At 33.1% G+C, this 17644-nt stretch overlaps 1 protein-coding gene across 1 annotated transcript; it reads left to right on the top strand.

Moving 5' to 3' along the window:
• Positions 1-239: 239 nt before the first annotated feature.
• LOC122631689 (nuclear receptor subfamily 2 group E member 1) lies at positions 240-7974 on the top strand. Its single transcript, XM_043817671.1, has 4 exons — positions 240-309; positions 6472-6708; positions 6845-7068; positions 7248-7974. Exons 1-4 carry the CDS (start codon positions 240-242, stop codon positions 7920-7922), a joined length of 1206 nt encoding a protein of 401 aa, XP_043673606.1. The 3' UTR covers positions 7923-7974.
• The last annotated feature ends 9670 nt before the right edge of the window (positions 7975-17644 follow it).

Here is a 17644-nt window from a genome sequence, read left to right on the forward strand (position 1 = left end):
GTTCTCTTTTCTTGTTCCCTTTCTTTCGATATGTCGGTCAAACTTTGATACTGTTATGTGAAATTTTGTCTTAACTCTCGTTTGTGTTACGACACAGATAGAGAGAGAAGGACAGAAAGTGTTGTGAGGAAGATTACAGATACATACGTGTATATATATGTATATATATATACGTATGTATTTATTTATTTATATATGTATAAAAGACTGTAACGAGGTAATAATAGAAGAGAGAAAAAATGCAAAATCAAGAACAACAAGTGGGACACATCCCGGTTACTCAACCAAAGTTACCACCAGCCTCGTCCAGTAAGGTTTCTAAGATCGTTATCTCGTCCTTAAATGAGAGCTGCTTTATATGTAGTTTCTCGTTTTAACAACGAAGATGGAAAATCGTATGTGTTGTTAAGAAGATAACAAAACTGACGTATAGTGTATGCAGTGAGAGTTAAATTTCGTTAAATCGATCACGTTTTTGAAGATAACGCATGGTCAAAGTTTATCGGCATTCCATCTTTGTAACAGATAACGAGTAAAAAATTATATTCGTATACGTTAAATCGAATCTGTACGCGCTGTACACGAACGTTCGATGTAAGGATTACGAATGAAATATTTATTCTACGTCGACGATTATTTGAACGTTAACAGTTTTATCTACAAAACAGTTTTAAATGCATAAACTCGTATTGATTCGTACGTTTAAGATACGCATTATTATCGAAATCATACATTATTTTTTAGAATCCAATCGTTAGACTTTTTCCTGAATTTTCTATAAAATAATTCTATAAAAGATCAACGACCTGTTTAAAATGTTTCCTTGTGTCATTAGTATTACGTTTATTATTATTGTATAACTAGTCTCGTGTTGTACCCTTGTCAAAGTTTTAAATGGAAAGGAAGTAGTAAACAAATTTTCCTAATCGCCCACTCTTTCCTGTCACCGTCGAAATTTATTTTCTTTTACATCGAAAACTGAAGAAAAGCTTTTTTATCTTTCTTTTTTTTTTTTTTCACGTGAAACGCATGATATACGATTGGAAAGATTTGTAGGTACTTAATTGTTACTTTCGTCGGGTGTAATAAATTTTATTGTGAAATAATATTCGAACATTTGAAGTCGATTCGAAGGAAGCTGAGTTTCTTTTTTACTTTTTAGAAATATTTTAGGTGTTTCAATTTAAAAAGGAAAAAAAGAAAACACGTGCATATAATTTTTATATTTGTCGTAGAACTTTTCTTCAAAAAAAAATATTCATATATATATATATATATTATTTTTATTTGTTTTCTTTTTGTTGTTTTGTGTTTTGTGTCAACGAAACGATCTTCGTTGATCGAAAATTTTCTCCAAAAAGTTTCACAGAACGTACGATCTCCTTTTGTGATCTCGTGTGAAATAAAAAGCATGTGGCATTTAAATGAGTAGCCGATCATGTTTTTTTTGGATATTTAAACCATTCGTCGATCCCCCGACGGAACTCGTCCATGAGAAAATTATGACAGATGGTGAAATAGTTTCCACTATACGAAGGTAATCAGAGTGGGTGGACGAGCTAACAGGTTGCCATGCATCACTGATCATTCGGTGACCGTCAGTTGTTCAAAAATCTCTGTTACTTGATTAAGAAATTTTTTTTTTTTTTTACGTCACTCGTTAATCACTTATTTATTTTGTTAATGATCTCATATAAACGAAGTCGATAATTCGTACGAAAAATTTTTTATTATTTATATATACATAGATATTGATTAATTAATTAATTGAATAATTAATTAAATAGATTCATATATTTTGATCAACGAATCACGCGTCTTAGAATTTTCAGTACTTGTTATCTTAATAAAAAAAAAAAAAAAAAAAAAAAAAAAAAAAAAAAAAAAAAAAAAAAAAAAAAAAAAAAAAACAAATTGAAATAATGAGAATATGTTATCGGACTATAGATGATTTCAGAATTTTCAATAACGTATATATATGACTGTTGTTTTTTATTTAGATAACAAAATATTATCATCGGAATGATCAGTAGAAATATATTAATATCATCTAATTCGTTTATAAATAAAACATAATTAAAATTCATTAGTTAAAGTAATAAATCTCGACATTCGTCTAAAATTTATTCAAACGAACACGATAATTGGCATAGAAAATTTTGAAACAATCCTTTTTTAAACTATCTTTATAAAAATAATAAAAACAGAACGAGCACGTTGAAATTTTTTTTTTTTTTTTTAGATACACGACTTCGTATATTTTCGTTAGAAAGAAAATAATCGTTGAAAGTGATTTTCTTATTAAATTAAAAATTACCATTCATTTATGACTAAACTGAGAAACAGACAGACAGCCAGAGAGACAGACAGCCAGAGAGAGAGAGAGAGAGAGAGAGAGAGAAAGAGAGACGAGTCGTGGAATAAAAGGACGATAATTTAATAGCGAAATATTAAAAGAGAAACTTCAAAGGGGGTTGGGTGAACGTGGGTGTTTAAAACTCAGTGAAACATCGCAGATGACGGATGAATACAGTCTTCCACCCTCGATATAACTCGATACGATAAGGTATAACATAGTATAACACGTGTCTGCTACCTATGTAGTTTAAAAAGAGAGAAAGAAAGTGAGAAAGAACACCATCGATATCGCGTATCGATATGACTATGAACACATGTCAGAAAATTCCCATGCTTCAGTAACGCCTACGTTACTAGCACCTGATGGTCCGGGGAACGTTATGGTCGATCGTTTTTTTAGGATGAACGATGATGTCATTCTAATTGCTCTTTTTTCACCTGCTCATCGATTATCTACTTTAATTATCTCTCTCTCTCTCTCTCTCTCTCTCTCTCTCTCTCTCTCTCTCTCTCTCTCTCTCTCTCTTTTTCTTTTTTTCACCTCACGTACGTAATTCGTCATACGTTAAATTAAATTGTATATTAATTGATTATTAAAATTACGAGACGTGCTTTTGACTCGATTCTTTTTTCTTCTTTTTCCTTTCTTTCTCTTTTCTTTTTCTGTTCCTTTTTTTTATTTCTATTCCCTTTTCTCTTTTCACTTTTTTCGTTCGCTCGATACGGAGAAAATATATTACGCGAAAGATTATAAAAAGAAAGAGAAAAAGAAAAAAAAAAAGAAAGAAAGAAAGAAAGAAAGAAAGAAAGAGAAGGAACTCCGATAGGGCTGACCAAACATAGAGACAGAAAAGTTTTGGAGGAATAACGTTGTTCTATAATTAACTAGAGTAAAGTAACGGTGGAGTATAATTTCGTCAAGGGAAAAAGTGAACTTGTAATTTTTTTCGATTTTTCGTTTACCACCCAACCAACTTGGTATCTTTTATACACGGCCGACCAACCCCTTTTTACTTTCTCTCTTTTTTCTTTCTCTCTTTCCTTCCTTATTTCACTTACCCTTCGTGAAGCGACGGTCAGCAACATTTTTTTTTTTTCCACGATTTCGAATCGCTAATATACGGTCCTGTCCTTGTTTTGTTTTTTTTTTTCTTTCTTGTTCCCAACAGAAAATATAGCACGTATCAAACGTATAAAATGGCAAACCGAGGAACCGAAAAATACGGGTGAAGGGTGAGAAGGTGGATGAAGGGTGAGAGATGAAGAGTGAAAGAGGGTGGGCTTGATTAAAGGGCTGACAGGGAGGAACGATTTGCGAAAAATAAATTGTTAATCTCGTTCGACTCTTCGAGCATCGTCGTCGTCGTCGAATTTTCGAGATTCGATTGTTAAAAAAGATTCTTGCTATTTTTAATTAATTAAAAAAAAAAAAAAAAAAAAAAAAAAGAAAAATAAACGATTAAAAAAAAATTCGAATGTAAAAAATTAATGAATAATAACGTAATTTTTGCAAGCCGCTAGTTAAAAAAAAAGACAACAACCCTTCTCTCTTTCTTTTTTTTTTTTTTTTTTTACTATCACGTGCACGGTTAGCAAAAATTTTACATTCTCACCCTCCTCTTCACCCACCACCTCACCCCATCTTCGATATATCATACATATCAGGAATGACAAAATAAAAGGGAAAAGGGGACCGATTATACGATTTAATGTCAGTAGTTTTATACCATGATATCTAATCGACGAAGCGAGCTTTCGTTCATCCGACATAGGTAATAAAACCCGAGGTAAGAGGGGTAGAAAACTAATGCTTTATGGTTCTGTCTGTCTATCCGTCCGTCCGTCCGTCCGTCCGTCCGTCCGTCTGTCTGTCCGTCCGTCCGTCGACGGCCACTGTAAAAATCCCATATGAAACTTTGAGAATAAGCGCGATTTCTGCAGAAGCGGAAAAATGATGGACTTTAAGAGCCTCCGCTAAAACACAGGCTATGACGATCCGAATGAAAAATTCAATCGCGAATGACTATCTTTCTCTCTTTCTCTCTCTCTCTCTCACACACACATACATACACATACGTACATACATATATATGGGTACATATATATACGCCTATATCGCGGATATACATTCGCTATTTCTTTCTCTCTCTTTCTTTTTCTGTTTCTTTTTTTACTTACTACACTTACATACGTACACATATTTTTCTGTCTCTTTCACGTATAGAGTAGTAGGATATTGTAGTACGAAGGACGAATGCAAATTTCATGCAGTCAGTGCCCGCGTGTCTTGGCTCGACGTTAGAAAGAGAAAGAGAGAGAAAGAGAGAGAGAGAGAGAGAGAAGAGCCTCGCGTGATTCTGTGGCACGCTTGCACGCTCGCGAGCCTACATGCGTACGCTTTCAAACTTTCCCTCGACTAGGGAAAGAAGGGCCTCGGAAAGGGCGAACGATTTCTCCCCTGTTATATTCGGTACGAACCGCGGAACTCATGCATGTAGCTACATACGCGTTTTTATGTATATATATATATATATATGTGTATGTGTATATACATATATACACATAAACTTACTTGGACAGCTCTTGGGAATCCTTCAAAAGACCTTCGAACTCGACTCTGCGAACGAACGGACGGACGAACCTTGTTTTCTTTTTTTTTTTTTTATTTTTTTAATTTTTTTTTTTTCTTCGTCCATCTAATATTCAATATCGATCTTTTGAATTTATTTATTGATTTAAGAAAAAATAAAAGGAACTTACCCCTATCTTCTTCCTTTTCCTTTATTTTCGTTACAAGAAAATAGTAACCATCAGCGTAGTGCGTATGGCAAAGATTAAGAAGAACTGTTCGGATTTCTCAATAGGAAAATATCTTATATAAATATAAGGTATCGAGTAAATAAGAGAAAACTCGAGGGAGCGAGATAATTATTTATATAGAATTTTTTGATAGTTTAGAAGAAAGGAGAGAAGAGTGTACAGATTCGCACAGAAACGTAGAGACAACACGTTTAACATGTTTTACCTAGGATACGTAAATAGTTTAGAAGGAGATAAAGAAAAGTATACATCGATAGAGAGATTTTCAAAGTGAACAGGGAAAAAATAGAATGAGAGAGAGAGAGAGAGAGACAGAGAGAAAAAAAGAGAAAGAGAGATGGAGCGATAGAGTCGACGAAGTGTCGCGTTTCTTGCTGCTCACTTAAAATCTTTGAATAGATCGACCACATCCGGTCCATTGAAGTCGTCCCATTCACAATCTCTTTAGCATCAATGGTGTAGGCGGTGCCAGTGACAAGGAGTTGCTTGGTAGTCCCGTATTGTAAAAGCGTCATATAAATCCACCCTTCCAGTATGGCTCCTACCTTTGCCTTTGCCCGATACTTCGATCCCTAATGGGAATTGCAAAATAGTGATAATGCCTTTTTAAACTATACTGCGACGTCCATATTGTTCAAGAACAAATTTCGATCTATTTATCCGATTTTTAACAAACGTTATTCGCATTTTCCACGTTAAACAGTATCAACCCCCTATTCATTCCAATCATCTCACTTCAATCACCAACGAAGTAGTCTCGAAGCAAAATATACTTTATGTGTTGGTACCACCATTGAGAACGCGCACGAGATTAACCCTCAGACGTCATCCTTTTCTAACTTCTCTCAATGAATTTTGACAATAGAAACGTTTAGTCGCATACCGATGATCGGTTCGATCTCCTCTTCCTTCTTTTCTTCTTCTTTTTCTTCTTCTTCTTCTTTCTTAAAAATTCTCAAGGAAAGAGTGAGAGAAATAATAGGAGTAGAATAAATTGTATACATGACATTAGTATTATAATATGTATTAGTAATTTACAGATTATACGGATACATAGTATTATTAATTAGTATATCACGTAGAATGATACGTTAGTATTAATAATATTTATTGGTAATGTTGATCGGTTTTCCTTTTTTTTTTTCTTCTTTTTTTTTAATTCGTTCTGGATATTCTTTTTTCTTTTTTGATATTTTTTTCATCGAATTTTTCGACTGTTTTAATTTATTTACTTGCTTATCTTGTTTTTACTTGATTACATCCGTCTCTTTTTTTGTTTCTCTCTTGACTCAGGTCGAATACTTTACGATATACCGTGCAAGGTATGCCGAGATCACTCGTCCGGCAAACATTACGGTATATTCGCATGTGACGGATGCGCCGGTTTCTTCAAAAGGTCGATAAGAAGAAATCGACAATACGTTTGCAAGGCCAAGTCCGAGGGTGGTTGTATGGTCGATAAAACTCATCGTAATCAGTGTCGAGCGTGTAGATTGGCCAAATGCATTCAAGCAGGCATGAATAAAGACGGTAAGTTCGAATGATGTACGACAACAACGACGACGATGATAATGAGTCATTTAAAAATCATTTTCTTTTTTTTTTCTTTTTTTTTTTTTTCTTTATCGTTCGTATGCTTATTATTCCGTTTCATTCATTATTTTAGCCGTGCAGCACGAACGTGGACCAAGAAACTCGACTTTACGGCGTCAAATGGCACTTTATTTTAAAGAGCCCGAAATAATGAGCAACATAGTACCGCAATCGACGGCAGCGTTAGATCTCGCTTTGCCAAAACCACCAACGGAACCTCGAGTATCGGTTGCTCCGTCCACCCCTCATCATCCTCTTCCTCATCCGATTTATTGCAACAGTATTGCCTTGCCTAAGGTAAGTCTATTTTCATGATCGTAACGAAAGAGATAATAAGAGAAATATATCGTAATAAGGTCGAACGAATAAATTCTATTGTCGTTGAACGTCGATTGTCTCACCGTTCGTAATTCTTCTTCTTTATTTTGTATTTATTTATTTTTTTTTTTCTTATTTTTATCGTACATTCACTATAGATCCCAGTTACCATGGCGAATCTACCTGTGATCCCATTGATACCAGCGATCACGGCGGAATCGGTTTGCGAGCAAGCAGCGAGATTACTTTTTTTGAACGTCCATTGGGCAAGAGAGTTAGCAGCTGGTACGAATTTGGTTATCGAGGATCAACTGACCTTATTGGAATCCTCTTGGAGAGAATTGTTTCTGTTAGCAGCGGCACAAATGTTACCAACATTAGATCCAACGCCTCTTTTACCACCAGGGACTCAAGGTCTTGGATTGGCGGTCGAAGTAACTCGTTTCAGGGACACATTGGCCGGTTTTCATGCTATGAATCTCGATCAACACGAATTCGCATGCGTAAGGGCTATCGTTCTATTCAAGGCTGGTCTCGACAGCGATCCCGTATCAAGTAGTCGAAGTAGTAGTTCTGGCTCTGCCTCACCTAACAATGGTACAAGATTAAAGGATGCAGTTGCAGTCGCCAGATTAAGGGACGGTGCACAATTAGCGCTTGGACAAAGATTAAGCGGTGCCTCCTTTGGTGCACTTAGGTTTGGAAAGTTGCTCTTATTATTGCCAACTTTAAGATCGGTCTCAACGCACGCGATCGAGGAACTTTTCTTTAGGCGAACCATCGGTATTATCCCGATCGAAAGGATTATATGTGACATGTACAAATCCGGTTAAAATTCAATTTTTATCTATTCCTTGTGTAATTTGTATTATTCCTTAATTAAAGGCCAAAGCGTTAAGAAAAAAGAGAAAAAAAAAAAGAAAGAAAGAGAGACATTAATCACGAATAAAAATATCTTTTCGTTCTATAGAGGAATGAATTATAAATGTAATTAACAAAAACAACAATTATATTTGACGATATATATATGTATATATATATATATATATATTGTATTAATTTTTCATAGATCATTTAGAAAAATTATATATGTAAATATATATATATATGTGTATATATATGTGTGTATATATATATATATATAAATATATGTATATCACATATATATTATATATATTATACATGTTATATATTATACATTTATATATACAATTTTTGTGAAAGGATTCATGAAGAATTTTGACGATTCTGAATTATCGATTAATTTCATTAGCTTTACGTTCCCAATTAACATTTTAACGATCTATAATTTTGAACGATTTGGATTATAATACATCACATCGTATTTTTAAAGAACGAACGGGGTATTGCTTATTTTTTTATTAGATTATTAAAAATGGCACGTATTTGACGCACGTCCAATGCAATACTAACAATGACATATATATACACACATATATATATGTTTATATATATAATAAATAATAATAATAATAATAATAATAATAATAAATAATAATAATAATAATAATAGTAATAATAATAATAATAATAATAATAATAATAATAATAATAATAATAAATGTACTTTACGCGACAACGCGAAAACTGACAGAAAACAAATGGCGTTGACTGTTAGAATCGTTGAAGAGGCTGGAAGTACTTAAATTATCTTTGAAATATAATTTCACGAAGAGAGAAAAAACGTAGAAAGAAAAAAGGAAAAGAAACAAAAAAAAAGAAACAAGCAAAAAAAATAAAAAGGAAACGTAGAAAAAGTGTTGGGATTTTCGATGAGAAATAAATGGGACAGATAAAATTATCTTCAATACATTCATCGAAAGTTGTAAATAATGAAATAAAAACAAATGTTGGCAAATTCATCATTTCATCTTTTCTTCTCCCAATTAGATGCCTTAACGTTGAACGATATTAATTTATTCAATAAAAATAAAAATAAAAGAAAAAAGAAAAAGAAAAAGAAAAGAAAGAAAAAGCGAGACGATGAGAATGTGAAACAAATTAAAATACAACATTTTTACAATTATCGAACGGGCAAATATTTATTACGTTACGTTACGTTACGTTACGTTACGTTACGTTACGTTACGTTACGTTACGTTACGTTAAATTAAATGTTAAATGTTAAATTTTAGAAGAGAGAGAAAAAAAAAGGTGAAGGAAATTAAAATTCACGTCGGAAGAGATCAAAGGTATTATATATGGAGGTAAAAAATTTCTTTTCTTTTTTTTTTTTAAGTTCTTGATCACGTAAAAGAAAGAGAGACAGAGACAGACAGAGATAGACAGAGATAGACAGAGATAGACAGAGAGAGAGAGAGAGAGAGAGAGAGAGAGAGAGAAGGAGATCGTAGAAAAAAAAAAGAGGAAGAGAAAAGGAACAGAAATTTTACCTGACCTTCTCTCTTCGCAACACAATACGACGCGTTTTCACGAGAATTTTCCGGCGATTTGAGCGATAATCGCGGCACAAAAGACAGACTACGTCGAGGTTGTCAGTACATTTTGAGGTATTTCTTAACGTGGTAGACCGACGACGTGTAATCACCGACAACAACAAGAGAAGTGTGGGTAAATGATTCGTCTAGGAACGTCTACTACTGGAAAAGAGAGATGAAAAGAAGAAAGAAGAAAGAAGAAGAAAAAAGAAGAGAAAGAGAGAGAGAGAGAGAGAGAGAGAGAGAGAGAGAGAAGTCGAAAATTTCTTTTCTTTTCCCTTTTTTCCCCACCCTCTTTTTCTTTTTAACACAAAGTTTCGTGAGAAATACAAAGTCTATTATTTTTATCGATTAATGTCGTTGGAAAGATAAAGTAAAAAGAAAGGAAAAAGATGTAACATCGTTTTCATAGAAGCATTGATTAGAAGAAGAAGGTGTTTAAGAAAAGAAAGGAGGAAAAAATAAGAGGAAGAAGAAAAATTTGTATTTGTTCGTTTTTTTTTTTCTTTTTTTTTTTTTTTTGCTTTCTTTTCCCATCTTTTTTTTTTTTTCTTCTTCTTCTTTTCTTCGAAAGCGCAAACACGACGAAAAAATATCTCTTATCACCTTTTCCTCTTTTATTATTCGACACGAGAGAACGTTTGAAGGATAAAAAAAAAAGAAAGAAAGAAAGAAAGAAAGAAAGAAAAAAAGAGGAAAAGAAAAGGAGAAGAAGATACTCGAGAAAAGAAAAGAGAAGAAAAGAAAAAGCGTGACAAATATTCTCACGAATACAGAGAGTAAGGTACCATACTTAAATACTTCGAAGAAAGAAAAGAAAAAAGGATAAGAGAGAAAGAGAGAGAGAGAACTATGCGGGACGTAAGTACTTACTAGAAATGAAACGAATCGAACCGAGCCCGGCGTTATGGACTCCAAAGGTTCTTCGAGTGACTCTCCTGACTCGCATGACTGAACTCAGTAATAGTAAAGTGTTGCCACTCGCGAGCTACCATTTTTATCCAAATTTTGTTTACATCGTTTTGTCGACGAACGTTTTATCGTGTTCAACACTTCTTTTCTACCCTCACGTTTTATTACGTAAATATATATATATATTTTATAAATGTATTTTATATGTATATATATATATATATATATATATATATATATATATATATATATATATATATATATTTCTAATACATATAGGTATTCTCGAAGATTTGTTTGTTTATTTATTTATGTTATTTATTTTTATGCACTGCAATATACGTCAGCTCGTTATGCTGTTAGCTTGTTGTCTATCGTTTCTTGAATTTTCTTTCTTTCTTTTCTTTTTTTTTTTTTTTTTTTTTTTTTTAATAATATATCATCTACAGAATATTAATCGAATTTAACGAAATAGAATATAGTTTAATATATTTTTATATAATGTATGTAATTAATACGATATGACAAATAAACGATATAAATTTTATATATAAAATGTAGCATTTCGACTATTGACAGGGTTAAAAGTGTTATTCAAAATTAAAGGATTGAAATTAAAAAGTAAAAATTTTTTCGATTGTATCTCACAATACCTTTCGTGGATAAATTTGATTTCTCGATATGAGAGGAAAATCAGTTTGCTCGAAAAAAAAAAAAATAAAATAAAAAATGAGAAAAGAAAAAAAATAAAGAAGCAAAAAATCTCTCGACCAAAATGTAATCTACGATCTTTTGAATTAATTTTCTCGATCGACCAAAGAAAGAAAAAAAGAAAGAAAGAAAGAAAGAAAAAAAGAAAAAGAAAAAAAAGAAGAAAAGAAAATAATGCGACGATCGATCTATTTGTCTACAATAGAACAGATTTGTTAAAATTTTCAATGGAGATCGTTCGGCATGCGACAAAGTTATTAGAGAAGGAAAAGTCGATGATGAAAAAGAGAAAAGATAGAAAGATAAGAGAAAGAAAAAAAAAAAGAGAAGGAAAGAAGGAAGCAAGGAAGCAAGCAAGGAAGCAAGGAAGGAAGGAAGAAAGGATCCAAGGATGGATGGATGGATTAAAAGGGACGCAAAGCAAGGATACAAAGGTGACCGAGCTCGATTGAAAGCAAGCCAGAAGCTTTCGGAGGTCGCTAGAAAGGATTTCATACATTGTGTGCTGACAAATTACTCAGGTAAACAGTCCGCCCCAAAAGTATCATACTAATATAGCCATGAGCACTGACCCGACGACTCTATTTCTCTGTATCTCTATCTCTATCTATCTCTCTCTATTTCTCTCCCTCTCTTTCTCTCTGTGGAATGTACGAAAGAATTTTAAAAAGAGCAGGTGTAAGGTGTCGCGAAAATGATGTCGAATCTTTAACGAGTTATTACATCTTTCACCATAATAACAAAATAATTTTTGTTAAATTTCGTTCTAACACAAGGGTAAGTAGAAAATCGATTATTTCGATTCGATCGCAAAGTGATGTTACCAGCGACGAAAGGGGCTGAATAATAAAAAAGAAAGAAAGAAAGAAAGAAAGAAAGAAAAGAAAAGAAAGAAAGAAAGAAAAAAAGAAAAAGAGAAAAGTATAGATCGGTTCGATATCGCAATTAACATCTTGATTTAATAACACACTAGACTAGCTGCCGTATGTTACAATTTTAATCTACACGGTGTCCGATTTGTTACCTCGGTTACAACTCAAAAGAGGGCAACCCCCTCTTGAAAAAGTAATACAGTGTAGCAGTTTCCGGACGAGTGAATAATAATCGAGTACTTAGTTATTTTTTTCTTTTTTTTGTTTTTTTGTTTCGATTTTATTTTCTCTGTCGTCGTTTCTTTCTCTCTCTCTCTCTCTCTCTCTCTCTCTCTCTCTCTCATTTTATTTTATTTTATTTTATTTCGTTCGCTCGGGCGAGATCGAAGCACCCGAGTGGAATCGCAACAACGACAACAACGACAACAATAATGACAAACAACGTGAACGATGAGGAACAATAAGGGATATAATATCGTCCAAGAGGAGCGAACTTATGGTGTTGAGAAGCCCGTTGAATTCCTTCGCTTTAAATAAAAGAGACCTCCCAACGACTATTGTGTACTTAGTCATCTATGAAAGAGTTATATATATATATATATATATATATATATATATATATGTATGTATGTATGTATGTACATACATGTATATACGTATTATTCCGTGTCATTAAAAGTGAACAAGTGGTTCCCACCGATCGAGTATCAGCACCACTTGCCGACGATCTGTGAAAGATTTTTTCTTTTTTTTCTTTTCTTCTTTTTCTCGGACCGAACGAACTTTTAAAAATCTTTCAATAGACTTCTATTTATTTACAAATTATTATGTTTAACGAAACGAAAAAAAGAACAAGTGTATCATCATCCCATAATAAAATAAATATTATCATCGATGATATTTCGATATTATCTATTATTTATTAGTATTAATTTAATTTTATTGTTTATTAGTATAAATTGTTCAATGGATAATATCGACGATATATTTATTAAATTTTTCATTGAAGAAGAAAAATTATAACCAGCAGAATTTCAACGAATTAACGTAGAATCGTTCGTTTGAGAAACTCTGACGTAAAAATTTTAATTCCTCTCAACCCCTGAAAAATAATCGTCCTATCCCCCCCCTCTCTCTCTCTCTCTCTCTCTGTCTCTCTTCCTCTTAGACGAATAAATACACGTATACACGTCTTTTATCGACGATTCGTAATTCGCAACAGTAACAAAACGCAATAGCGATACAATGGTACTTTTGGACGATGTAATTGCGCCGGCTGTGGTGGCGGTAAGATATGGGGATGCTTTTAACAAAGAAACAACCCCACTCGACTAATACACACACACACACACACATAGACGTTACAATCACGATTACGTTCTCCGATTGGACCGACGGATCCTCGTGAGCCGCGAAACGAAACGGACCTATGCGACTACGAGTGGCCACTTCACGATCGACGTATTGTCGTCTTTGTTTTGAGGTAACAAAACAGAAAAAGTGCTCCATACGCTCGCACGACATTCTAGTCAATTAGAGAACGAACACGCCGAACGAAGGGGTTGCTTCGTCGTGATCGTTCCCTGTCACGTTTTACCTCTAAATATCCAATCTCTATTTACCATCGTTGCAATCGTATACGAGATCCCTGTTTCTTAATTTTTCTATGTAAGTAAACGAGTAAATGTATATAATACGTAATACAATTAATGAGAATTAATTTATTTTAGAGATTCGTTATCTATTTTATTCTTTTTTTTTTTTTTATTTATTTTTTCTTTTCTTTTCTTTTTTTTTTTTTTCTTGTCCGCATCTAACAAACGAATCGTATCGTTTGATATTTTTCTTGTGGGATATTACTCATTTGTTTGTAATAATCCATTTGTATCTACTAAATATATATTTATATTATTATACATAATATTTATATTATTATACTATATAAGTATAAAGAGAGTAAAAGAAAAAGAAATTACTATTATACTTGGTATAAATTGACGTTAAATATACGCGAGTATATTATAACTTTTCGAGTCATTATTGTTTAATATACTACGTGACAAAAACAAAAATAAATCTTTTTACATAAATCTTTTTACGATAAAATGATTTCAAATATATGACATAATTAATATTCATAGAAAAACAACAATAAAAAAAACACACACACACACATTAAATCATCTGAATCGTTGAAAACTATCTCGCTGACTTTTCGATGGTAATAACAAACGTGAACGAAATTGAAAAATTTTCTTACCCTCTCCATTCGAAGGGATGATGCACACCTTCGTCCCCAATCTCGAAATAAGAAAATAAAAGAGGGAGGAATATTTGCACGTGTACAGTTTCGTACGTTTCGCGCGAGAGGAATTTAATAAAGTAAAACGTTCTGGATAAGTTCTTGCTATGCTAGGCGTTTTTCAGATAGTATACCTTCATGGAAAAATGAAGCTGAGTACGCCATTTACCATCACCACCACAACCATCACCACCATCACCATCACCATTATCACCATCACCATTACTACCATCGTCATCGTTGTCGTTGTCGTTGTCGTTGTCGTTGTCGTTGTCGTTGTTGTCATCACCACCATTACCGTAGCCACCACCAAAATACTGTCACCACCCTCGAGAAACGGTCCACTTTCTCGATTCACCCCTCACGCCTACCCCTCCTTAGTCGAAGGGTATGGGCAAGGCTTTTTCGAGTTCCAAACGGGCTCCTGTAAAATGCCCTACCATTGTTGTCTACCGTCGATTCGGCCCATTATGTCTACTTGCCCGATGGGAACAGATTATGTTGCTCGCTGTCATTGAGGGGCTCATCACCGTACATGACACTGATGCTTTCTCCCTCTCTCTCTCTCTCTCTCTCTCTCTCTCTCTCTCTCTCTCTCTCTTTCTCTTTCTCTCTATCTCTATCTATCTATATCCAATTCAAGGGGGTTGGAAGAGTAGATCGACGAGGACCCACCACTCATTGTCCGAATAAATTATATCGGTCGATCACTCGGAATAAAAACCCCCTCCTCTTCTAACCCCTCCCCATTACTCTCTCCACCCATCAGCCTCTTCCGATGAAACGAGTACGCGTTGCAATCGAGATTTCAAGCCTCTTATTAGGTCGTCCAAACAATTTTTCATAAATCTTCAAACCGATCGAGCTATCGAGGATATCTATTTTCGAACTCGATATATATGAATGTATGTATGTATGTATATTATATATATGTGTGTGTGTGTGTGGAAATTTTTTATTTATAATTTTGTTTCTTTTGCTTTCCACATAATAATCCTTTTTGTATTCGTGTCTATTTGTCGCATCGTAATAATATTCGTATTTAGGAAAAATAGGAATATTCGAATTAATTTCGTTTTATTATCGAAAAGTTGAAGAGATTAAAGTTGGAGAGAAAAAAGAATATAAAAGAAAGTTTGTCGTTCAATCTAGCGATAGAAGGATCTATTAGTTAAACGTATTTATTTCAAAGATAGAAATATAATTTAAGGAATAAATATCTGTTTAAATTTCATCGATACAACAAATTTACAAACACGATTACAACCATCATCATCATCATCATCATCATCATCATCATCATCATCATCATCATCATCATCATCATCATTATTATTATTATTTTCTTACAGTTCATTTTAATTCTTTTTCAGTATTCGTGAGTCTATAGAAAAGAGACAAATGCAGCTGTCAGATTGTAAAGAAACTCTATACAATTAAAGTCACTAATATCGTAAAACAGATTAAGAATGAATTTTGGCTCATTCATTCTCAGTTAAGAAAAAGGTTTCATTCGTTTTGCAAATGCCCTTGGGAACGTGGCTAACGTTAAATCTTTTCTAATAATTCTCTCATTGTCAGTTTTGTTCGAAGTGACCAAGCATCATTGTCTTTTGAAAAGGGAAAACTGAGATAATTGGTTGGAAAGGGATATTATTCGGCTTCTTAGTTTCCCGTATTGGTAAGTATGCCATACATATATATATATATATATATATATATATATATATATATATTATATAGAGAATACTCTGGTCAGGTGGTCTACGAAAACCTTCCGACCACCCGCAGACATGCACGAGTCGTTAACGCCAGACCTGTTAACTGATTAAAGAACGAACCTCTTTCCTTTTGTTGGGTCTATCATCCCTCATAACTCGATCGTAATTATCTATTCTTAACAAACCCTTAATCTTATTTCTAGCTTGGTATCATCCGAACGTGACTATACAACCATCCGTACGGCTTTCTTTCGATACATTATTCCTATTAATCAAATAAAAAAAAAAAAAAAAGAAAAGAAAAGAAGAATTTTAATTCAGACGCATTACGCATGTATGATTTTTTAATTGTTCAAAATAGTTTTTTAATGTTCAAATAAGAACATTAACGTTTTGATATATAAAAGATTTTAATTATCACTAGTAATGCGTATGTAAACGATAAAACATTTCTAAAGAACCTAATCGATATTATCGATTATCGGAATAAAAATTCTTTTAATAAAAACATAGCGATAGCTTCCCTTTCGTATTAAAAAGCACGTATGCGTTGGAATAGACAATCTTCGAATCCCTTTTTTGAAAGAAGGCATACTACCTATGCCTTAAGACCACACAAACGAGTCCTCTAACAATGGCTGACTTCGTAAGGCAAAAATCAGAAAGTTAGGGAGCAACGCATTGCTCGGTCTCGAACGAAGAGGAAAAGGGACCAAGCTGGCTCTTTTTATCTCTCTCTCTCTCTCTCTCTCTCTCTCTCTTTTTCTCTCTCTTTCTCTGTACTCTTTCTTTTTCTCTTCCTTCTCACTTCTCTCTCTTAACATCAAAGAGGGATGCGCAGCTGTCATCAGCGTACGTGCAACGATTGGCTGTTAACCGTCGACGGCCATGCTGGATTTTTCCGGTCTGCCTTCTTTTTACAATAGGTAAAACCTTCGACCTTGAAAAGCATAAAAAAAAAGAAAAGAAAAAAAAACATAGGTACCGCGCACTCTATTTCCTTGATTTTCTTTTTCTTTTCACTTTCTTTTTTCTTTTGATTTTATTTCTCGGTTTAACTTTCTTTCATCTCATAATCGATGTGTTATGTCATATGGAAGATATTTGTTACATGCTACTGAAAAATGTTGACGTTGATTTATTAGTTAATTGAGAAAAATTGAATTAGAGTTAGTTTATAGATTGACGTTTTATTATTATTATTATTATTATTTATAAAACGAAACATAGAAATTATATATATATATATATTTTTTAAGATGCAAGTAGCCAAATTATTATATATATATATAATATATAATATTGAACATATAAATTATATAATAACAATTATTATTATATGTAATAATTAATATATATATATATATATATGTGTGTGTGTAAATGTAACGTGAGTGAATTGGTGATGAATAAAAAAACGTAAACTGTTATGTTACTTTATACTTATAATCGACTGTACGTGACGCGTGGATTATTGAGATACTTTAGTATGATTCCCGTATAAAAGCAAAGAAAAAAAAAAAAGAGAGAGAGAACAAAATCATACATGCGTAACGCGTCTGTTATTGAAATAAATCC

This window comes from Vespula pensylvanica, chromosome 9, assembly GCF_014466175.1.
Source record: "Vespula pensylvanica isolate Volc-1 chromosome 9, ASM1446617v1, whole genome shotgun sequence".
Classification (NCBI taxonomy): domain Eukaryota; kingdom Metazoa; phylum Arthropoda; class Insecta; order Hymenoptera; family Vespidae; genus Vespula; species Vespula pensylvanica.